This window comes from Triturus cristatus, chromosome 9, assembly GCF_964204655.1.
Source record: "Triturus cristatus chromosome 9, aTriCri1.1, whole genome shotgun sequence".
Taxonomy (NCBI): Eukaryota; Metazoa; Chordata; class Amphibia; order Caudata; family Salamandridae; genus Triturus; species Triturus cristatus.
This window is the reverse complement of record NC_140592.1, coordinates 631,712,722-631,737,826: the sequence shown is the minus strand read 5'-3', so window position 1 is coordinate 631,737,826 and position 25,105 is coordinate 631,712,722. Positions and strand designations below refer to the sequence as shown.

At 42.7% G+C, this 25,105-nt stretch overlaps 1 protein-coding gene across 5 annotated transcripts in view; it reads right to left on the bottom strand.

The window, feature by feature from the left end:
* GNG8 (G protein subunit gamma 8) overlaps positions 1–25,105 on the bottom strand; it is a 72,444-nt gene that overhangs the window by 5,601 nt on the left and 41,738 nt on the right. For all 5 annotated transcript variants that reach the window (XM_085627960.1, XM_085627959.1, XM_085627962.1 and 2 more), the window contains one exon: positions 4,081–4,187. In XM_085627960.1, the coding sequence (XP_085484086.1) occupies positions 4,081–4,164 (84 nt within the window). In that variant the 5' untranslated portion in view covers positions 4,165–4,187. The remainder of the gene's footprint in view (positions 1–4,080; positions 4,188–25,105) is intronic.

Below are 25,105 nucleotides of genomic sequence, written 5' to 3'. Positions count from 1 at the left end.
CTGGAAAGGATCAGAGATTGTATTAACATTTTTCTGGCCCTTTCCGGCAGTTGTGGGAGAATTTTTCGCATGGTCTTTAAAAGCCCAAAGCAGGTAGCAGCAACTTTCCTGGCCTGGGTTCTGAACGATAGTTCCGCATCGAGCCAGAGCCCAAGGCTTTTAATTTCTGGTTTAGGAGTGGGGCCCGGCCCCACACACAAAGGCCAAAAGGTAGCATTGTCAAAACTGGCCCGCCGTCCCAACAACAGCAGCTCAGTTTTCCCGCCATTCAGTCTAAGATGGGACTGATCCATCCAACATGCCACAGCTTCTAAACAGTTACGCAACTGCGGCGGAGACTGTCTACACTGATTCAGAGAGAACACCAGCTGAGTGTCGTCGGCGTAGCTCACCAGCTGGACCCCGAAAGGGGCCACTATCTCCGCCAAAGGAGCCATGTACACATTGAACAATGTGGGGCTGAGGGACGACCCCTGCGGAACCCCACACTGTAATGGAACCGAATCGGAGCAATAATCATCCTCAAAGACTCTAAAAAATCTGTCCTCGAGGAAGGATTCCAGCCACTTAAGAGCCCTGCCCGTGATTCCCACATTACTGAGACGGGAAACCAGAATATGATGGTTAACCGTGTCGAAGGCGGCACTGAGGTCCAGGAGGATAATGGCCGCGCTGCCACCATCGTCCAGAATCCTCCTGGCATCCTCCACCACCCTCAACAAGGCTGTTTCTGTTCCCTGCCCTTTCCTGAACCCAGTTTGCGATGGATGAAGCAAATTTTTAGTTTCCAGGAAGGAAGCTAATTGTGAGTTGACAAATTTCTCAATCAGTTTACTGATGCCCGGTAGTAAAGAAATAAGGCGATAGTTGGAGAAATCCCCTGGATCCAGACTAGGTTTCTTAAGCAAAGCCCTGACCATTGCTATCTTCCATTCTCTCGGCACAATATCTGATTGCAAAGAAGCATTCACCATGTTCGCAATTGATTTACTAACGGTCGGCAAGACTGCATTTAAGGTGTTCATCGGCGCGGGATCACACGGGGAGCCACTCTTTATGGTACTCAACAAAGTAGGCAAAAGATCCTCCCTAAAAGGAGAGAAGGAGGAGAGCCTGGGATGGTCCGATTGGTTCTGACTAGCAGGTGACACTTGAAAGTCGGGTGAATATAAAGGGGGGAACGTATCAATGATCTTTTTAATCTTGGTGCAAAAAAAGATCGCCAATTCTTCGCATCGCCTGCCTGCTTCATCCGAATCAGGCCGCGGATCGGGGACTTTAGTCAGCAATTTCACTATTCTAAATATTTCCCTGGGAGCATTGGCAGAGGACTCGATTTTACTGGCAAAAAAGCAGATTTGGTGTTAGTCAGGGCGGTCCTATATTTCTTTAAGGCCGCTCTGTATCTGCTTTTTTTCTCACCACTAAATTCTCTCCTCCATTGCCTCTCTTCCCTTTTACACTCTTGTTTTAGAGTTCTCAGCTCTTGATAAAACCAAGGATGCTTGGTGAGGCCTTTGTTAGTTGTGATCGGTATTTTGGGCACCAGACTGTCCAAGGACCGCTCTATCCATAGGTTGAACTCCTGATTGGCTCTCTCCACGTCCAGATGGACTGAGGGTTCAGTATGCTTCAGGATGTTTGCCCATTTAGATAGGTCAAGCTTGGACCAATGCCTAGCTAGCCCTTTGTGAGGATTTGAAAAAGAATTAGACTGAGTCATCTTCCAACTCAAAGGAACCACCATATGGTCTGACCAGGGGACCGGGACAGGGGCTTCGGAAATGAGGCCAGGAATGTTACAGAAAATAGGGTCCAGAAGGTTGCCGTTCAAATGAGTAGGATATAATACCTTTTGGCTTAAATCATAGCTACCCAGATCCTTTGTAACTTCAGAGGCAGCCCAGTCCGAGTGTTTATTAAAATGAAGATTAAAATCCCCCAGCACCAGAAAATTAGAGACAGTGGTGGCTACATCCATCACTGATTCAGCCAGTTTTTCCTGAAAAAGCCCCAGAGGGCCCGGGGGGGCGATAGATCAGGAAGCCTGAGAAGGAGGTGGCTGGGGAAGTTGAAATAACAAAATGTGCACTTTCGCTATCCGAAATTGAAAACTCAAGTAAACGACATGTAATGTTATCCTTGTAAATGATAGCAACCCCTCCCCCCATCTTTACAGGTCTGTCCTTGTGCTGGATCAGATACCCAGGGGGCAGCGACCGCACAATATCAGGGTCTGAGGTAGGGCTCAACCAAGTTTCTGTGAGAAACAAGATATCCAGGGACTTGTCGAGAAGTAAGAAAGAAATCTCAACAGCATGTTTAGGCAATGAACGACAGTTTATTAATGCCATTTTTAAGTCCCGTTCACGTGGGCTTCTCGGCTTATCACTCTCTGTAGTCCCGAATGCACAATGAGTACACGTGGATTGTCCACGGGCTAAGTTTAACGAATGGTAACAAGTCGGGAGTACATTGCCCTTTAATACTAATAGAGACTGACGTGAATACACAAGAGGTTGCATGCATACTGAGGCAGAGGATCCAAGCCCTGCGCCCGACCTGGCGCGAAAGGGCGCAAACGGGCTTACCTCTGGCGCACCTCCGGCGCTCAAACGGCGCTCCCGCTGCGCTCGACCGCTGCGCGTATCCATGAGTCGTTTAAGTAGGCTGCTGACCTGACCACCGGAGGCTAGAGCGATGACAAAAATGGCGCTCCAAAATGGACCAAAACGGACCTTCCTACCCCCCAATATGGCGGCAATGTCGAACTCTACCGGGCAGGGACCCGCTCTGGAAGCGGTGGATGCAACGATTTAAAATGCAAGAAATGCGTAACTGGGGAAATAGCGCGGACATCCAATGCCACACAATAAAAACAGGGCAAAACAAATGAGGTCCAACACAAATAAAAAACGAAGGGGTAATTTTAAAATATACCACAGCAGAGACTGTGCAATAGCGGGATGCAACCAGTAGCAAAAGCGTTTCCCACACCCAAGGGTGTACTGAGTTTTTAACTTCTGGGAGGGAGGTAGGAGGGCCGATAGAATGAAAGACTTAAATGAAATGCCTTTCCTTTTCTCATATGAAAACGATAATGAAATACGTGAAATTTAATGCTCAAACCCCAATCTTTGCTTTATGTCAACCATTCAAATTGATTAGCTGCCCATCTTCTCTGACTTATTCTAAGAAAAACCTTTTGAGTTCCAACTTCGAACACAGATCCATGCATACATGTGCACCTAACTACATGAACCTGGTCTTAAACATTCATGTTATTGCCCGCAACTGCCTCAGGGTTAAAGTGCCCACACCATTCCCACTCCCATTCAATGTCACGGCTTTGATGCCATTCCTGAGGGTTTCTCAAGAATGTTATATATCATAACGTGTATTTATAACACGCACGTTCGCCCAAGGGTATCTTGCCGCTGAATAACAGATGTTTATTGTTACCCAACTCAATGGCACTCATTTTGTCACCCTCAGAAGGATGAAAGGCTGAGTGGACCTGCCGGGATTTTAACCTGTGACTATGAGGTCAAGCACAGGTCTCTACAGTGGATGCATTAGGCCACTAAGCCACCAGACCACCAGACCATTTGCTGAAATTCAGTTTTCCTATTCTATTTGTGGAAGGCTGCATGCAGTGTTTAATTTGTGCCAGTGAGTGGAGGTAGTGGGCTCCAGCCACCCATTTTTAAGGACCATGACTTATTTTTAATCACCAGAACTTGCTCCAGGGAGAGAGAGGGAATGGCAGAGAAAGGATGGAGAGAGAAAGTTTTACAAACAGTGATAAAGGAAGAAACCAGGACTGCAAAATAACCTGCAAGAGTGAGATAAAGAGGCAGGACGTGTAAGAAGCTGGAAGAAAGTGATATGAGGTGGAATCATGACTAGGCAGCCTTCTTATTGGGAAAACCTGGCAATGCAAGATCCTAAGAAAAACTTTAGCCCTTTCATTTTTGTTTTCATTTCCCTTTTTTTTTTAAGGACAAAACACCGGCGATTTACAAATTTATGACTTATCAGAGCATGGTCACACAACCATGATCCTATCATGAAGCTCACCTTCATTCGATCAATGTTCACTTCCAGCTTAAGTTGTTCCACTGTTTTCCTCGCCTCTGCAATCTTGGCCATGTTATTTGACATCCTGCACTGCTGACTTTCTGAAACTTGGGAAGGAACAAGGCCAAAAATAGTTCAGAATGTTTTATAGTACAAGCATAACTCGCATTGATGTAATACCAGTCTAATTGTGTCCATATTGGCATTTTAAACACATAAGGAGAGCATTTGCATTATATTTCGTAAATATTTACCTGGAATGAAAACTAAAGTTGTGCTTAGGAAAAAACCCAGCAATAATGCAAGTTGTGAGCTTAAGATAGAGTGGAACACTCCTTCATGCACCAATTTACACAATCTTTTTCGTAGATGTAAGTCACTGTAAAAGTGGCATTGGTTCAGCTTTGGCCGTCCGTACAGCCGGACGGACCACACTTCCCCGCCTTTTCCCCAATAGGAAAAAGCATCAGTCAGGCTGAGCAAGGGTCAGCCTGACAGCCACTCTTCTTGTTCAGGTCAGGCAGCCAGGAGATAGACATAAACTAAATGTGCTGGTGCCTGGCTGGCTGGGCTGAACGTTGCCAGGCTGTGGATTTCACAGCCCTGTGGGTGGACCTGCTCTGCCTGGCAAAAGTGCCTCAAGGCCCTCTCCCTTGTGATGAGGGGGAGGTGTCACCGATTGCCTCAGACCTGGGCGCTTCAGTTTTAAGCCCTGAAATGCCCAGGGCTGAGTGTCAATCAGTGGCACCTCGTCACAAAGTGGGGTGGGGTTAGCAGTCTCACTGACCCTCATCTCACTCCGTGACGAGTGAGAAACTCAGGGGCGGCTCCTCTGTTGGAGTGGAGGAGTGTCGACCCACTTAAAAAAAAAAAACTCCAGAGATGAAAAGTAAAATGGTAATTTATTACCATTTTATGTTTCATTCCCCGTCCCGAACAGAACGTCAGGACGGGGGCGGGCCGCTGCTGAGTGACGTTTATTCTAAACAAGGGAACCCGTAAGATAGGAAGGACCTTGGGTACTTACTATAAAACAATTGGTCCTTCAAACATACATAAGTTTAAGAACAATGAATATAGACCAGAATCAGTGCTATATTAAGTGAAAAATGTCCAGCCGGATATATAGATTTAATATATTAACTGTAATTAATCGAAATTACACAGAGCGTAATAGAGTGGGACACAGTCCTGTATCCTTTGACAAACAAAACATGAGAGAAAATCACATATATTTAGACATTTTTCAGGCGAAACAACCAAGCTTAGCGCCGATCCAGATAATAGGGGCAAGCTTTTTAGAAAGTAAACAGTAATGCACTTCTTTTAACACATGAGTTTAACGTGCATGCTGTACAACAAGTCGACGACGTTTCGATCAATACCAAGATACATAGATCATCATCAGGACAAAGTAATGACAGGCCTGAGAGCACACTGCCGGAATTATGAGTGCGCGGGACGAAGGCGGAGAAGGAGCCGGTCCGGGGGTTTGAGACCTTTGCTAGCTGTGCGTTGGTAGATAGAGGCTCACTAAGCGGGTGGTTTCCGAAAATTACTGAAGTGGCGGCGCCGGTAGTTGAGTATTACCAATTGGGCGTCCGTTGCGGTGTAATTCATCTTACCGATCACAAGGGTAGCCGTATAGTCATGATGTTCAAGACTAGCGACTCTAGACTAATTTCGCTGCTTATTCACTAATATCATTTTACTCAGTGTCGTCCAGCCTTTTATCTTTTACAATCATTATCTAATGAATTTGTATGTTTTACTGTGGCCTCATATCTACTACTTTCATAGAAGACTAGGCGGCTGGACCATTTCGTCCTATGAATTATGAATTTATTTTTGTTTTTAAACCTATTGTCCTAAACAATTCATTGTTACCATTTGAATTATGAAAGTTGTATTTTTGGAATGTATATTTTTATATTGTGCTTTCTGTACTTTTATGATCTTAATAATTTTAAGTAGCGCATAAAGTGATGTGACTACTGACCAGTAGGAACTGTATTGGTTATTTCAATACAAAAACAGAAATGTGAGAAACTAAGAATATCCTTTGGAGTATTGCAGGTGGCCCATCAATTTACCAAGTAGGTGGAGGTCCTCATTTCCCCCCTTCTGGGGCAATACCACTTGCCATACTTAACCTCTCTGGTGGGGATCTCTGTGCCTTCAGCACATTCTGATGTCCGCACTGATGAATGACGATTGGGCACCATGTTTGTTTCTCAGCTCTGCATTCATTTTTTTGTATTTCTAAAACAAACTCAAAAGTGGATGGAAAAACATAAACATTGATTTTTCTGTATGTCGGGCCGTTGATTGGTTTCTTTGCCAAGGGCAGGGAAATTCAGTGATGGTCGCACCGCCCTGTGACCTGGCGGTCCAGTGGCGTAGGGCACCAGATTTAAGGCTACCCTCCTGTCAGAAACCCTGAAGTTTCGTCACCTGAAAATGGGTAGGGTAAAATCAAATTCGCGCATTTTTCGGTGGAGCCCGCATCCGCCAAATTATAGATGAACTCATAACTGCAGCGAAAGAACTTGACCCGCCATTATCTCTGATGAAAGACGGCAGCATTTGACTCCTCTCGCTGACCCAGGAAGTCAAAGAAGGTCTCGAGCTGCATTCTCACGTAAAGCAAGCCAAGAGAAAGCAATTAATATTTATTAAAGGTGAATGAGGCAGACAATTCATGGGGAGAGCCAAGCCAGGGATGTGGCTTGGTTCTCTAGGAGCCCAAGTGCGAGGCAAGGCCACAAAACTAAATTATAAAAAATCAGCAGCTAAAACGACCACATGACAATCGGAGAGCAACCAGGAGAAAGATGGCGAATGAATGTACAGGGCACCTTTGTCCCAGTCCTTGTCTCACTCCTACACAACCCTCCATCTATCCCCTCTCATTTCAGGTGCACCATTGTGAGGGTTGTAAAATGCTTTATTCCAGTGGCTGTGAATGTTCTAATGATGGAATGGAAACCAAGGGAAAGGCTGGCATGTTACACTCTCTTTACGTTTCTGCGGAGCCAAGGGCTCTGCAAAATCCATCATTCATTTTGTCTGTAAGACTCTTTCAAGGAAAATCTGACTGCCCTTTTGAGGCCTATCAATGATAATTTTCACACAGTCCAGACCCGAGAGGCAATCAGGGGGTAACTGAAAATTCAAAGGGCCTCCCACATTAACACTGGCTTCCACATGTTGCCACCTTTCCAAAGGAAAAATACTGCCCATTTGCCCATGTTTTAAGCCTGGAAAGACCCGGTGGTAAACTTAAAACAAGCATTGGAAATGCAATAGGTCTCGCATTTGTTGGAGCTGGAGCTATTGGTATTGTAAATGGCAATGTTTTGTACTTTGAAAAAGGTCTTGTGTTTGTCGGAGCTATTCACATTGTAAATGGCAATGTTTTTTATTTATCCTTAGGGTTCTATATAGCACGAACTTAACAGCCTCTGTTGTGAATTTCGATTCATCAAAGTTTTGTGAGCCCTGAAATTTGCAAAAGTAAAGTGCTAACAGTATAAATATGGGCCCTGTTTAATAAACGAAGCCACTGCAATACAAGAGCAAAGGTGACCGAGTGACTGCTTCTGGGTTTACGGAGTTGCTTACACTCACTGCCCGTTAAAGCTAGCTAGCCCGCTACTATGAGTTTATCAAACTTAATGCTATGTTTTCTTATGTTATGTTATGCTATGCTATGCTATGTTTTGTTATGCTATGCTATGTTTTGTGTATGCTATGCTATGTTTTGTTATGCTATGCTTTGTTTTGTTATGCTATGCTATGTTTTGTTATGCTATGTTTTGTTTTGTTATGCTATGTTTTGTTGTGTTTTGCTTTGCTATGTGTTGTTTTGTTAGGCTATGCTATGTTTTGTTAGGCTATGCTATGTTTGGTTATGCTATGCTATGTTTTGTTGTGTTTTGTTAGGCTATGCTTTGTTATGCTATGTTTTGTTTTGCTATGCTATGCTTTGCTATGTTTTGTCATGTTCTGTTATGCTATGTTTTGTTGTGTTTTGTTATGCTATGTTTTGTTATGCTATGTTTTGTTTAGCTATGCTTTGTTATGCTATGTTTTGTTATGCTATGCTATGTTTTGTTGTGTTTTGTTATGCTATGTTTTGTTATGCTATGCGTCGTTATGCTATGTTTTGTTATGCTATGCTATGTTTTGTTTTGTTATGCTATGCTATGTTTTGTTTAGTTATGCTATGCTACGTTTTGTTGTGTTTTGTTATGCTATGCTTTGTTATGCTATGTTTTGTTTTGTTATGTTATTTTTTGTTATGCTATGCTATGTTGTGTTTTGTTATGCTATGCTATGTTTTGTGATGCTGTGCTATGTTTTGTTGTGTTTTGTTATGCTATGCTTTGTTTTGTTATACTATGATTTGTTTTGCTATGCTACATTTTGTTGTGTTTTGTTATGCTATGCTTTGTTATGCTATGCTGTGATTTGTTGCGTTGTGTTAAGCTATGCTATGTTGTGTTGTGTTTTGCTATGCTATGCTATGTTTTGTTATGCTATGCTATGTTTTGTTATGCTATGCTATGCTTTTTTATGCTATGTTTTGTTTTGATATGCTATGCTATTCCATGTTTTTTATGCTATGCTATGTTTTGTTTAGTTATGCTATGCTATGTTTTGTTGTGTTTTGTTATGCTATGCTATGTTTTGTTGTGTTTTGTTATGCTATGCTATGTTTTGCTATGCTATGCTATGTTTTGTTATGCTATGCTATGTTTTGCGATGCTATGCTATGTTTTGTTGTTTTTTGTTATGCTATGCTTTGTTTTGTTATGCAATGTTTTGTTTTTCTATGCTATGTTTTGTTATGCTATGCTTTGTTATGCTATGCTGTGATTTGTTGTGTTGTCTTATGCTATGCTTTGTTGTGTTTTGCTATGATATGCTATGTTTTGTTATGCTATGCTATGCTATGCTTTTTTATGCTATGTTTTGTTTTGATATGCTATGCTATTCTATGTTTCTTATGCTAAGCTATGTTTTGTTTAGCTATGCTATGCTATGTTTTGTTATGCTATGCTATGTTTTGTTGTGTTTTGTTATGCTATGCTATGTTTTGCTATGCTATGTTTTGTTATGCTATGCTATGTTTTGCTATGCTATGTTATGTTTTGTTGTGTTTTGCTATGCTTTGTTTTGTTATGCTATGCTATGTTTTGCAATGCTATGCTATGTTTTGTTGTGTTTTGTTATACTATGCTTTGTTTTGTTATGCTATGTTTTGTTTTGCTATGCTATGTTTTGTTATGCTATGCTGTGATTTGTTGTGTTGTGTTATGCTATGCTTTGTTGTGTTTTGCTATGCTATGCTTTGTTATGCTATGCTATGTTTTGCTATGCTATGCTTTGTTATGCTATGTTTTGTTTTGATATGCTATGCTATTCTATGTTTTTTATGCTATGCTGTGTTTTGTTTACTTATGCTATGCTATGTTTTGCTGTGTTTTGTTGTTTTTTGTTATGCTATGCTATGTTTTGTTATGCTATGTTATGTTTTGTTATGCTATGCTTTGTTATGCTATGCTATGTATTGTTTTGTTATGCCATTTTTTGTTATGCTATGCTGTTTTGTTGTGTTTTGTTATGCTATGCTATTTTATGTTTAGTTATGCTACGTTTTGTTTTGTTTTGTTATGCTATGTTTTGTTATGCTATGCTGTTTTGTTGTGTTTTGTTATGCTATGCTTTGTTTTGTTATGCTATGTTTTGGTATGCTATGCTATGTTTTGTGATGCTATGCTATGTTTTGTTGTGTTTTGTTATGCTATGTTTTGTTTTGCTATGCTATGCTATGTTTTGTTATGCTATGCGTTGTTATGCTATGTTTTGTTATGCTATGTTTTATGCTATGCTATGTTTTGTTTAGTTATGCTATGCTATGTTTTGTTGTATTTTGTTATGCTATGTTGTGTTATGCTGTTATGTTTTGTTTTGTTATGCTATGCTATGCTTTGTTATGCTATGCTATGTTTTGTTTTGTTATGCCATTTTTTGTTATGCAATGCTGTTTTGTTCTGTTTTGTTATGCTATGCTATTTTGTGTTTAGTTATGCTACGTTTTGTTGTGTTTTGTTATGTTATGCTATGTTTTGTTATGCTATATTTTGTTATGCTATGCTATGTTGTGTTTTGTTATGCTATGCTATGTTTTGTGATGCTATGCTATGTTTTGGTATGTTTTGTTATGCTATACTATGTTATGTTATGCTATACTATGTTATGTTTTGTTATGTTATGTTATGATTTGTTATGTTATGTTATGTTAGGCGAGGCTATGTTTTTTATGTTATGTTATGTTTTGTTAAGTTATGGTATGCTATGCAATCGTTGTGTTTTGCTATGCTAGGCTTTGTTTTGTTATGCTATGCTATGCTATGTTTTGTGATGCTATGCTATGTTTTGTTATGTTTTGTTATGCTATGCTTTGTTTTGTTATGCTATACTATGTTATGTTATGCTATACTATGTTATGTTTTGTTATGCTATGTTATGATTTGTTATGTTATGTTATGTTAGGCGAGGCTATGTTTTGTTATGTTATGTTTTGTTAAGTTATGGTATGCTATGCAATGGTATGCAACGCTACGCTATGTTTTATTATGTTATGTAATGGTGTGTTTTGTTATGTTAGGCTATGTTCTGTTATGTTATGCTGTTATTTTATGTTAGGCTAGGCTATGTTTTGTTCTGTTATGCTATGTTATGGTGTATTAAACTACTGTGGATTTTATAACATCCAAAAGCTGATGAATGGAGGGGGCTTGCACGTCTTTGGGCTTGTGCGCGCTCCCCTCCCTCCCCCACCACAGTACTTTGCATTTTGCCCTGTGTCTGTGTTTAGTTAAGCTACGTTTTGTTGTGTTTTGTTATGTTATGCTATGTTTTGTTATGCTATATTTTGTTATGCTATGCTATGTTGTGTTATGCTATGCTATGTTTTATGCTATGCTGTTTTGTTGTGTTTTGTTATGCTATGCTTTGTTTTGTTATGCTATGTTTTGTTATGCTATGTTTTGTGATGCTATGCTATGTTTTGTTTTTTGTTATGCTATGTTTTGTTTTGCTATGCTATGCTATGTTTTGTTATGCTATGCTATGTTTTGTTATGCTATGCTACGTTTTGTTGTGTTTTGGTATGCAATGCTTTGCTTTGTTTTGCTATGTTTGTTTATGCTATGTGTTGTTGAGTTTTGTAATGCTGTGCTATTTTTTCTTATGCTATGCTATGTTTTGTTATGCTATGCTATGTTTTGTTATGCTATGCTATGCTTTGTTTTGTTTTGTTATGCTATGCTTTGTTATGCTATGTTTTGTTTTGATATTTTTTGTTATGCTATGCTAGTTTTTTGTTGTGTTTTTATGCTATACTATGTTTTGTTATGCTATGCTATGTTTTGTTGTGTTTTGCTATGCTAGGCTTTGTTTTGTTATGCTATGTTTTGTTTTGCTATGCTATGTTTTGTTATGTTTTGTTATGCTATGCTTTGTTTTGTTATGCTATACTATGTTATGTTATGCTATCAATGGAAGCAAAGCATGAAGGCGATACACTGAGGACAAATGAGTGCATGGCAAAGGAGCAGAGAGTGATGTAAAGTTAACTAAGGACAACATAGGAGGAAGGGAGGGATGGAGAAACATGATGCAAGCGTCGATGTATAGTCATGAGCGAGGAAACATGAAAATCTTCTGCGCGCTGACAAACACACGTGCTGAAGACAAAGTTGAATGGAAGCACAAGCGATTATCCTTACCGTTTGTCTGAGCGTGCCTTTACATATTTTTACATGTGTTAGAGGACACGCGCTGTAGATGATTTGAAATGAAAGTACAAGCGATAATCCTTCACGCTTGGCTGCATGCTGTTAGATGAAGATGGGTAAGACTTCCCTTGAAATCGGAACAAGTGCGTATGAATCAAGGCTCAGCAAAATAAAAGAAAATCAAAGGCGGTAAAAGGCTTGAAAAGTTTGTAGCGGCGAAAGTGAAAGTAATCGAGCAGAGCATCAAAGGGCTGGGTGAGAAGGGAGGGGGGAATGCAAGGGTCAAAGCGGCTAAAGTGAAAGAAAGCTATAGAGAAGGGAGGGGGGAGTGGGAGCAGCTGTGCACGTGCATGTGATCGTGCACTCAAGGTTTAGGCCAGCCAAAACTGTGGGTAGCACTTTGAAAATCCCACATACAAAATGTCTCTTCGAGCCTTTGGCTCGCGAGACCTAAAGCACTTCATATAAAGTCTGTATTCATTTATAACATGGCCTTTCTGTTTTGTGTGCTTTATGTGTCAGTCAGGGGTCATACCAGCAGCTCTAGATCATGTTTGAAGGTGCTTTTCTTTTATATTTTCAGAGTAAAGTATGTATTGATAAGGGGGAAAAATACCAACGGGCTGGTCCGTCCTTTCACTTAACCTCGCTCTGTTTTTGTTTTATTTAGCATATGTAGAGTAAACTCGACCTGACTGTATTGTAGACCTTTACATGAGCACTAGTTGTGTGACACAAGGTCACATTCATTTTTTCTAGGTACGGGGAAATTAAGTGATTTACCCAGAATAACAGGATGTTGAGTTGACGCCAAGACTCAAACCTAGTGCCTCAGCTCCAAATTCAGCTCCTCTGGCTCGAAAGCTACATTTCATCTCCCTCATTGTTGGTGTTTTTAAAGTTTTAACACAAAAATGGTTTTCATGGCCTCTAAAGGGCAACATTGAGGTAAACCTCTAAGAAACATCAACATAGTCCTGCGTCTACAAGTTATACGGAACATAGCAGTACGCCTCATCTATAGGCTACCTAAATATGCCTCAGTATCTCATTTCCGTGAGAAGCTTCATTGGCTTCCAGTGTGCAAGCGCATAATGTTCAAAACTATGGCACTGGCCCACCAGGCCCTGGTTACTTAAATGAGAGTACCAAGGAGTACAGACCAGGAAGCCTGCTACACTGTAGTTTCACTGTCCTGTTAACAATCCCCCGTTCCTGAAAACTTCGTAGAGGGGGTCCTCCTTTATGGTCAGAGGAGCAAGTATGTGGAACCAGCTGCCTGATCACCTGAAATAAATAACCGAGGAAGCACTCTTCTAGAAGGCTCTGAAGACATCTTTTAACCTTTAGGACTCTGGAACACCTTTGGGTACTCTGCTAGTCCTCACCTGTTCTTCTATGCTGAGCGCCAGAACACTCTCCGAGTAGCTGCATTCTATATAAAAAACATTAATTCATTCATAGACTCGTTGGGCCCGATTCACTAAGACTGAGACGAAAGTCTAACGTCAATACTTTGAGTATTCACAAAGGGCATTTTAAACTAGTAAAGTTTGACTTTTGTCTCACCTAAACTTCATTTTTGGTTTTAAGTTTAACTTAGTCTGTAAAAACCAACATTGTATTAAAACTCTAAGGGCCTGATTCACAAAAGTAAACTGAGACGAAAGTCTAACTTTAAGACTTTTGATATACACAAAGGGCATTTACGAGTAGTAAAGTTGGACTTTTGTCTCAGTTTTGGTCTCAGTTAAACTTAAGATCAAAACTTCAATAAGGGGGAACCAAGACTACCATACCCAGAATACATTATGTTATCACAAGAAATCGCGGGATTGAAATCAGTGCCCATAATGACACAGAGTGAGGTAGTTAACCTGATCTGATTCTATCATTTTTTGTTTTGATTTCACCAGTAGCTCCATTTGAATTGCATCATTTATTTCCAAAGATCCTAAATAATATGTTTTCAGAACATGAACCTTCCCAAAAGTAGAAGTAAATGAAGAATTGTTTTTATGGTCCCAAATCCTTCTCCTTCAGGTCCAGAGTGGCTTCACATGACACTTACCACATAAACCCTTGTTCCGTTCAAAGTGGTGAATATGATCTCGAATGACCACTGCTGCCCTGCTAGGCACGCATGTCCAGTCTGCCTTATTTAAAATAGTGGTACTTTTCAATAGTATTGTTGAGCACCTGCCACACTCATCTCAGCACCCCCTGAAAGAATTTGTGTAAATTTTTAGTTTCTGGCAGCAGCTCTTCTTTTTTTCAGGGTCGAGCTGCTAGCACATGCGTCTCGCTTGCGGGACCCTCTTGCATACAGAAAAGGGCTTGGAGTTGCTTACCATTTGTTGGCTTGCATGGCACTCTTCATTACAGCCTCGTAATTCGTCAAGGCAGGCCTAACATAAGCTCAGTTTATCTCTGTGAAGTAGGGACCAAGCACCGATTAATTCAATTTAATCAGTACCTGTCCGCTGCTCCAGAGGTGATCATGGGACTATTTTTTTTTTTTTACTTTTCGTGCCGTGAAAACAGTAGGCATGAGACTGGCAAAAGCTTGCCCAGCTGGACAAACAAAATTGCAAAGATTTATTTCCTATGGTAACTTTCTTTTATTTTGGCAAGTCTTCTTTTCTTACTTTGCACTCATGTTTTCTTTTTTTTTTATCGTGGGTGCTGTTCTCAAAAGATGAGGATATTGGTTTTGCAAAGCTACATTGTGTTTTACTTATGTGTAATTTCTGAAACAATGCTATAACACATAATCATGCAGTACACTTCAGTCCAGTACACTCCCATCCTCCCTACTCCAATCCACGCCATTCCACCACACCTCATCCCACAGCAATCCGCCATACTCAATCCAATCCACACCAGATCAATCCAATCCACCCCACTCAAATCCATGCCACTAACCCCAATCCGCTCCAATCCACTGCACTCTAATCCCCCAACCCACCATACTCCACTCTGCTCCACTCAAATCTGTCCACTCTAATCTTCTTCACTCCAATCCAAAAAAAATTGCCCTACTCCAATCCAAAACAACCTGCCCCACTTCAGTCTTCTGCACTCCAATTTGCGCCACTCCAATCTAAAACACTTTGCCCCACTCCAATCCAAAACAATCTGCCCCACTCCAACACAATCTGCTCGACTCCAATCTGCCCCACTCCAGTACAAAACAATCTACCCACTCCAATCCAAAACAATCTACCCCACTCCATTCCAAAACAATCTGCCCCACTCCAATCTGCCCCACTTCAATCCAAAACAATCTGCCCTACTCAATCCAGAACATTCTGTCCCACTCCAATCCAAACCAATCTACTTCAATCCATTCTGCCTCACTCCAGTCCTCCCCACTCCAATCCAAACCAATCAGCCCCAGTCCAAAACAATCTGCCCCAGTCCAATTTGTCCCACCCCAATCCAAAATAATGTACCCCACTCCAATCCAAAACAATCTGCCCAACTCCAATTTAAAACAATCTGATCCACTCAAATCCCAAACAGTCTGCCCCACTCCAATCTGCCGCACTCTGATCCTAAACAATCTGCCCCACTCCAATCGAAAATAATCTGACCCATCCAATCCAAAACAATCTGCCCCACTCCAATCCAAAGCAAGCTGCCCCACTTCAATATGCCCCACTCCAGCCTACCCTACTCCAGTCTGTCCCACTCCAATCCACCCCACTCCAATCCAAAACAATCTGCCCCAATTTAATCCACCGACTCCAATCAGCCCCACTTCAATTCAAAACAATCTGCCCACTCTAATTCAACCACTTCAATCTGCCCCACTCCAATCCAAAACAATCTGCCCCACTCCAATCCATCCAACTCCAATTTGCCCTACTCCAATATGCCCCATCCACCCCACTCCAATCTACCCTACTCCAATCTGCCCCACTCTAAACCTGCCCCACTCCAATACGCCCCACTCCAATCCACCCAACTCCAATCCACCTTACTCTAATCAAATCCACCTCACCCCAATCCACTCACTCCATCCCAATTCACCCCACTCCAATCCACCACAATCCACCTCACTCTAACCCAATCCACCCCAGATGAATGCACCCCAATCAAACCCTATCCAATCTACCCCACTCCGATCCACATCACCTCAATCTAATTCACCCCACTCCCTGCCCAATTCACCCCGCTCCCTCCCCAATTCACCTGCTCCCCAATCCACTCCAGTCCACTCCACTCCACCCACTCCAAGCCAATCCAATCCACTCCAATCCGAACCAATCTGCTTCACTCCAATCTGCCTCTCTCCAATCCAAAACAATCTGCCCCACTCCAATCCAAAACAATCTGCTGCAGTCCAATTTGCCCCACTCCAATCCAAAACAATATACCCTACTCCAATCCAAAACAATCTGCCCAACTCCAATCTAAAATAATCTGAGCCACTCCAATCCAAAACAGTTTGCCCAACTCCAATCCTAAACAATCTGTCCCACTTCATCTTCTCCACTCCAATCCAAAACCGTCTACCCTACTCAATGCAAAACAATATGCCCACTCCAATACAAAACAATCTGCTCTGCTCCAATGTGCTCTACCCCAATCCAAAATAATCTGACACACTCCAATCCAAAATGATCTCCCACACTCCAGTCTTCCCCACTTCAGTCTATCCCACTCCAATCCAAAACAATATGCCCCACTTTAATCAAACTGACTCCAATCGGCCTCACTCAAATTCAAAACATTCTGCCCCACTCTAATCCACCCAACTCCAATCGGCCCCACTCCAATTCAAAACAATCTGCCCACTCTAATCCACCCACTCCAATCCAAAACAATCTGTCCCACTCCAATCTGCCCCACTCCAATCTGCCCCACTCCATTCCACCCAACTCCAATCCGCCCTACTCTAATCCACCTCACTCCAATTAAACCCACCTCACCCCTATCCACCCATTACATCCCAATCCACCTCCTTCCAATCCAATCCACCCCACACCAGTTCACCCCAATCCAATCTACTCCACTTCAATCCAATCTACATCACTTCAATCCAATCCACCCACTCCATACCCAACCCACCCCATTCCAATCCAAAACAAGGTGCCCATTCCAATCTGCCCCACTCCAATCTGCCCAACTCCAATCCAAACCAATATGCCCCACTCCAATCCAAAATAATGTGCTCCAATTGCATCTGCCCTGCTCAATCCAAAACAATATGCCCCACTCCAATCCAAAATAATCTTCCCCAGCTCAATCTTCCCCCTCCAATCTGTCCCACTCCAATCCAAAACAATCTGCCCACTCCAATCTGCTCCTCTCCAATCCAAAACAATCCACCCACTCCAATTCGCCCCACTCCATTCCACCCAACTCCAATCCGCCCTACTCTAATCCACCTCACTCCAATTAAACCCACCTCACCCCTATCCACCCATTACATCCCAATCCACCTCCTTCCAATCCAATCCACCCCACACCAGTTCACCCCAATCCAATCTACTCCACTCCAATCCAATCTACATCACTTCAATCCAATCCACCCACTCCATACCCAACCCACCCCATTCCAATCCAAAACAAGGTGCCCATTCCAATCTGCCCCACTCCAATCTGCCCCCTTCCAATCCACAATATCTGCCCCAATCCAATCCAAATCAATCTGCCCCACTCCAATCCAAAATAATGTGCTCCAATTGCATCTGCCCTGCTCAATCCAAAACAATATGCCCCACTCCAATCCAAAATAATCTTCCCCAGCTCAATCTTCCCCCTCCAATCTGCCCCACTCCAATCCAAAACAATCTGCCCACTCCAATCTGCTCCTCTCCAATCCAAAACAATCCACCCACTCCAATTCGCCCCACTCCTTTCCACTCCACACCAATTCAATCCACCTCAATCCAATCCACCCATTCCCCACACCAATCTAGGTCATCTCACCCCAATCCAAACTAACTCAATCCAATCCACCCCACTGTAATCCAATCTACTCCACTCCAGTCCACCCCACCAATCTAATCCATCCTATTCCATCTCACCCACTCCATTCTACCTCACTTCAGTCCACCCCATCCACCCCACCCACTCCAGTCCAGCCCACCCCAGACCAATCCACGCCACTCCAATCTACTCCACACCAGTTCACACCACCCTAATCCAATCCACCCCACCCATTTCAATCCACCCCACTCCAATCTAATCCACCCCTTCCAGCCCACCCCACTCAAATTGACCCCACCCTACTGCAGTACAATTCAACCCACCCCACCCCACTCCAATCCACCCCACTCTACCCAATCCAATCCACCCCACCCCAGTTTAGTTCACCCCACTCAGTCCAATCCATCCAGCCCACCACACTCCAATCCACCCCATTCTAGTCCAATCCACACCACTCCAATTCAATCCACCCCAGTGCACTACAATCCACCACATCCCACTCCAATCCAATCCAATCCACCTCACCCCATTCCAATCCAATCCAATCCAATCCACCCCTCCAGTCCAGTCCAATCCACCCCTCCACTTCACTCTAATTCACCCTACTCCAAACCACCCTACTCTAATCCAATTCAGCCCACCCCAATCCAATCCAGTCCACCCCACCCCAAACCGATCTAATCAGCCCCACTCCAATCCACCCCAATCCAATCCACCTCACCGCATTTCGATCGACCCCACTCCAAACCACCCCATTCAGTCTCTCCACATCAATCCACCCCACTCAGTCCAAACTACTCTACCCCAATCTTCTCCAGTCCATATCACCCCACTACCTAAATGCACTCCAACCCACTCCACCCTATTCCACCCCACTCCACTCTATGCCACTGCACTCTTTGACAGTGCACTCTGCAACACTCTCTGCCACTGAATCGCTGAACTCTACTCCACTCTACTCAACTCTATGACACTCTACTTTCCCCACTACACTCTACGGCACTCTACTCCCAGAAATCCAGTCTATAACACTCTACTCCCCCCCCTACTCCACTCTAGGACACTCCACACTACTAACTTTTAACCATGCTGAACAGCAGCCACACTGGTGGGCAACATGGCACCCTACAGTACCAAACCCAACAGCTCTATATAGGCGAGACTTATTGACTTTGCCAATGCTTGTTCTAATTGCAGCTCCTTTACTCATTGAAGTCAGAATAAATGGTCACAAAGGCCCTCATAACAAGTGGCCTCTTAATTCCAATAGGGTCAGTAACTATGACTTAACAAAAGGGTGCTGATGTAAGTCACGTACAGACACGTAAGTGGCATTTTGCGCAATCCGAAGATGGCAAAGATATTTAGGTAAACTAAGCAAGACACAATTCCATTAATCCAAACAGGATGAGAAAGCTGCCTGGATCCCCAACCTTTTCCTTTCAACTCAGAGGCATGGAACTATTTTCCTTAAGCTCTTCAAAAGTGAGTAACATGTACCAGTGATCTTGTTGACATACGGGCAGAAAGTAAGATTAGAGTTGATAGTAACACCAACATTTTTGGTTATAGTATCAGGGGCTGGGAGTTGGACAAGAGTGAGTGACTACAAAACAAGGTCCAGCTCTAAGAAAGATTCCCTACAGCTAATGCCTCTGCTTTATCTGCATTGAATTTCAAAAGGTTATTGATCATCGATCATGCACTTGACACAACACATTCCCAAAATGTAAGGGGAAAGTTAGAGTTACTATCTCTTTATTGTATCAGGAGTCGAGTATGATTCATGTAGCAAAAGCAAGTGAAGCCAAAATAATGAATAAAGGCAGTGAAGGGGGTTGAAAAACTTTAAAGAACTGCACAAAGTGCATAATAATTCTTAATTATTCAATATATTTGCTTATGTTTAAGAAGAAAAAGCAGTTTAATTAACACACAATCAAATACTAAGCATACAATTACAAATGAACACAATGAAAATGAGGCCTCTCTGGCACCACTCATAGATATGTGTCAGAAGAGCTCTTAGAGCCTGACTATAAGTTTTGATGTTATTTGAAGCACCTGAATAATATTGATAGCATGGGGTATGTTATTTATTGTGTGAGATAAATAACACCTATTACGAACTCTAGGGGAATAGTATGTGTATTTTGGTGTTTAACACACCAAAATCTGCATGATATGGTAAATACCTTATGCTTTTCTCTTGTCAAATTTCAGCAGGTTTGACCTACTGAAATTTGTTGAGTTATTTAGAACATCCAATAATTATCTGATGTGTTAAATACCTTCAAACTCGGATTTCCGACCCATGCGTAAACAGGGATTAAGCATGTATCTAAATTAACCGGCCCAATCTGCGTAATCAGGCCCTTAGTGTTAAACAAGGTATAGCCCCACCCTACTATGTTTGTCAATGAGTTCACAATAGGATGTTCTTCACAGAGATGTCAACATAAAACCCATTCTTCTTGTATTTGTCAAAGATTTCACAATTCAAACTCCCACCCTAGTGTATTTATAAAAGACATCACAATGTAAAAAACTGTCTCGTCTCTCATTGTATTGAGTTAGACAAATCCACGACTGAGTCAGGGAGGTGTTGTAGACTTCAAACTTGGAACCGAGCTGTACACAAAAATACCACACAATAACTCAATGCCCAACCAATGTTTTTTCTTTTGAAATGAAAGTACTTTAATGCACAGACAGCTAAATACTAATGATTATACTCAGAATGATTAATATTTACAAGTCTTCAGGCAGAATTTCAAATTGAACCACTGCTTTAATGGCCTCACAGATAATTCAGGGTGTAAATCATTCACCCTAAAGATATATCACAAAGACCAACTCGCCTTATAAATCTAATCTGCACCCATCATCTGTGAGATATCATGCGTCAATTTGAGCACCACCAGGCCTTAATCCTAAAAACTAGCAAAGCTCCCATGAGGGCCTAATGGAAAACTTGAGGTTTTTCATAATCAAAAAGGTCGTCTTCAGACCTTCCCAATTCATTCACGTCTGTCTTTGTACTCACATTTTATATTCAATAAAGCAAGCCTGTTGGCTTTAACTTGAATATAAACATGGCCATGTCATCTCTACCAAAAGAGATTAATGAGATCATTTAGTTGAAGTGTAAAAAAGTGATGGGTGAAATGCTTTAATTAACCTCAGCCACTGATATTTACTTGGGCCTCATACCAGTCCATTATTATTTAGCACACCATATCACGTCTGTTAACCCTGCTTCAAAAGGGACTGTCCATCCCAAAATGCCAGGTTCGGGCCGCATCCCAGTCCATTGTTCTTTTGTACACCATGCCACCTCAGCTTGGACCAAGCTCCAATAGGAACAGCCCAGCCTAAACTGACCGGCTCGGTCCTGCAGGAACGAGAATAGATGAAACCGACAAGCTGTTTTGTCATTGTTGTGGCTCTTTAGATGGGTGTAGCTTAGTTCCAGTGGTACAGTGAGCACAGGACCCACAGCGGGCATACCCGATGCAGTTAGGATTTTGCACAGGAATATACACTAAAGTGATGGGTGAAATGTTTGAATTAATCTCAGTCAATGGAAAGTATTCAGGCCGCATACCAATCCATTACCTGGTGGTTAGGGCTGGAATGTTCCTTTTGGAGCAGCGTCAAAACTGATTTGCATATGGCTAGGCCTAAACTGAGGTTGCGTGGTGTGCAAGAAACAATGGACTGAATGTGCCCCAGAGTAATTACTACTTGCTGAGATTAAATCAAGCAATTCACCCATCACTTATTTGTGTACTTCAGTTTGATGCCCTAAGAGCGACAGGTATGCCCAAACGTGGGTCCCGTGCTCACTGAACCCATGGAATTATGCTACACCTGACTGAAGATACCCTGCCAAGGCAAACTCAGTCCTGGGTTGCTTGTGTTCTGGTTCAGGAAGGACCTGGCCTGGCAGTTTGGGATGGACTGTTACTATTGGAGCTGGCTCAAAGCTGAACAGGCATGGTGGGAAAAATAGCAATGGACTGGGATGAGGGCTGAGTAATTATCAGTGGCAGAGATTAATTCAAGCATTCCATCCATAACTTTTTTGTATGAATCAAAGAATTTAGGCAGAACCAAAATAAACATTGAGATGAACTTTAACTTTCCATCTGGAGATGCCACACAGTTACTGTGACTGTACTTATTAAGGGATATATGTACTGAGCTGCTTACTATTGCATTTGACACAAAGAGTTCACTATGTAAAACTTCACCCTATTGCATTTGTCAAATTGTTAAAAAATATAAATCATCTGTTTATAATGTTTGTCCTGCAGTTCACAATACAAACCCCACCTTCCTCTGCATTTATCAGGGAGTTCACAAAGTAAAGCCCCTACCTATTGAGTACATAATGTTAAGTACGGTTTTTGGCAAGCAGTTCAATGGAAAATGCCTTCCTATAATATTTGTCAAAGCTCACATTGTGAAAACCCTACCTCCTTTATTGGTGATAGGGTTACACCTTGCAAAGCACGTCCTATAGTATTTGACCTGGGGCCTAAGTTATCAAGGTCCCTCTCAGTTATGAGCAACACACCTAAGTACTACTTAGGCAAACCAACACACCTATTTGTCAATCAAAAGCTTGTAACGATGAAGGTTAACTGTGCATTACAAGCACACCTTTTGCAGCAGAAGTAGGGCACACACCTTTAGCAGCATCATATCTACATGTGGGTGGAGCCAGGGCCCCTCTGTCAGTAGTGCTTCCTACAGCTCTTTTTCTGTTGATCACATAAGGTCACGCGACAGTGGCGCTGTCAGGCCAGTCCTTAAAATGAAGATAAAGATAGGAAAACAGAAACTGAAGGAGAACGCAGGGATGAAAGAGAACCTTAGAGGAGAAATAAAGAAGAATAATGTAAAACTCCTTTACTTATCTGTTTTAAAAAAAATAGCCATTGGGTCACTGCTGAATCTGCCTCGAATCGGCGTTTGCATCTGGGCGCTGTTGAGGATCCCTCAGATTTTTCTAAGGTAAGGCAAGATGGGGTTTCTATGGATACCTCTTATCTCTTCTCGTGTCCTCTTCAAAGATCACACAAAATGTTCATCCTGTCCAGGGCATCTCAAATGAAAACTCAAGAGAGAGACATCGTTCTGCCTAATTTTAGGATACAATGATCCGATTTTTGTCCATATGAGACCGTTTTTCGGGTACCCCTCCAGTCCTCCCCGGTTGGGACTGTTGGTATCGCACTGCTTCAGATGCCTGTGTCTCTCACCCTCACCGCCTGCTCCAGCAGCTGTGCTTGATTGCACAGTTGGTCCCTTCACAACAGGTAAATTGCTTTCTCCAGCCCCAAGGCTGAAAAACAGGTTTCTGGAGCCCATGGGATATTTCACGCCCTGATGCAATTTCATCCCCAGGAGCCAAGGCAGTCAGACAGGTATAAGGGAGAGATGTGCATGGGTAGATGGAGCGACATGAGGGGGGGGGGGAGGGGGGTGCTGCGAAGACCAATGGTGGTCCCAAGCGCTGCATGATTAGCTTAGGTTCCATTTACAGGAAAAGGAACATTTTCATAATGTTATTGCCATTCTTTGTACAGATTACCATTAATCGATTTTATTTACATATGAATAGCTCGTATAAGTATTAAGGCGCCGTGATGACAGATCTTAAGTTTAACTAACCCACGGGAACGATTACACTTCCCCCCCACCCCGAAAAAATGAACCATGAGTAGTCTGCTGATATTCAAACCAGGGACCTACACATCATTCACAGATTGCTTGCAGTAGGAGGATCACCCGCTGAGCTACCTTAGCAAATCTATGTTCGATGTGTGGCAAAGTCTTCCCTGGGAACGTTTCATAAACCTGGGAATGAGTCAAAATCCTACGCCTCCTCAGGGGAGGCATAAGGGTTGTGCAACGAGAAGAAATATTTTTATTTCTCCTCGTTTTTTTCTCTTTGTATGTGTGCTGCATTATGTAGCACACATAGAAAGAGGAAAACGCCATCAGATTAGTTCTTCTCTTCTTAGGGCCTCATTCAGAGTAGCCTGGATCTAAAGTGGATGCAAAAAGAACAATTGATGGGCAGAATGCTGAACGTCAAACATTCCCCCCAGTACAGAGATCTGGGCCTACATCCATTATTATTTTGCACCCTATGCTAATCCAGTTTAAAACCTGCCATGTGCAAATCAGTTTTACTCTGCTCCCCATGGGAACAGTCCAGCCCAAACTGCCAGGCCAGGTCCCCCCTGGGTCGGAAGCAAACATCCTGGGACCAGTTTAGGGGTATCACCCCTCATCAGCCAGGCTTGCTTGAATGCAGTGGCATGGTGAGCACGGGACTAACATCTGATGCTTGTTTCCGGTCCAGGTAGGACCTGGCTTGTTAGTTCGGGCTGGACTGTTCCCATGAGGAGCAGGGTCAGGACTGATTTGCATATGGCTGGGTCCAAACTGGGGTGGTATGGTGAGCAAAAGAACAATGGATTAAACCCAGGTCTCATGACTGGGGGTGAATGTTTCATTTGTTCAGCATTCCCGCCATCATTTGTATGCACAGGAGTCATTCTGGGGCCAGAATCACAGATTCCAGGTGGTGTCGCTACATCTAAATCCGGCCATTACTAGCTCAAATGGAGAGTAAAATGCAGCACCCAGAGTTACCTGATATTTCCATGCAAGATTTGCTGATTGCGTGTATTTTACCCAGATTTACCCCCTATTCTGAGTAGTTGGCAAATGTGAATGAGTGGGCCAGGGTGTCACTGTGCAGTTCTCAGAAGGTCAGGGGGGGGAGGGGGTCCAGCATCACTGCAATCTTCGGCTGGCCTGAGGGAACGTTATATGCTCTCCCAGTGTTGCTGGAGTAGGCATGTGATGGCTTGTGTTAAGTCACCTCTGACTTCAAGACTGTGCTCTGTCCGGTGGTTTTACCACGTGATATTCCAAATCCGAGTTCAGAACCAGCCTATGGGATCAGGTGGCCGCCACAGACTGAAAGCGAGCCAGAGCCACCTCGAGGAAGCCGAACTACAGGATATCACCCTGACTCCGGAAATGACGAAACTTCACTGGATACCAGTGAGTAAAAGAGATGAGTGTCATATGTTATACATCTTGCACTGGGTCATTTGTGGCAACTGACCACCATACCTAAGCAGAGCTCTCTTAATACCTGCTCCCCCTCGAGGAACGAATACCAAACGAATGGTGGCCAAATAACCTGGGAAGAAGAGGTACTCTCCAGGCTCAAGAATCAAGACGCTAGG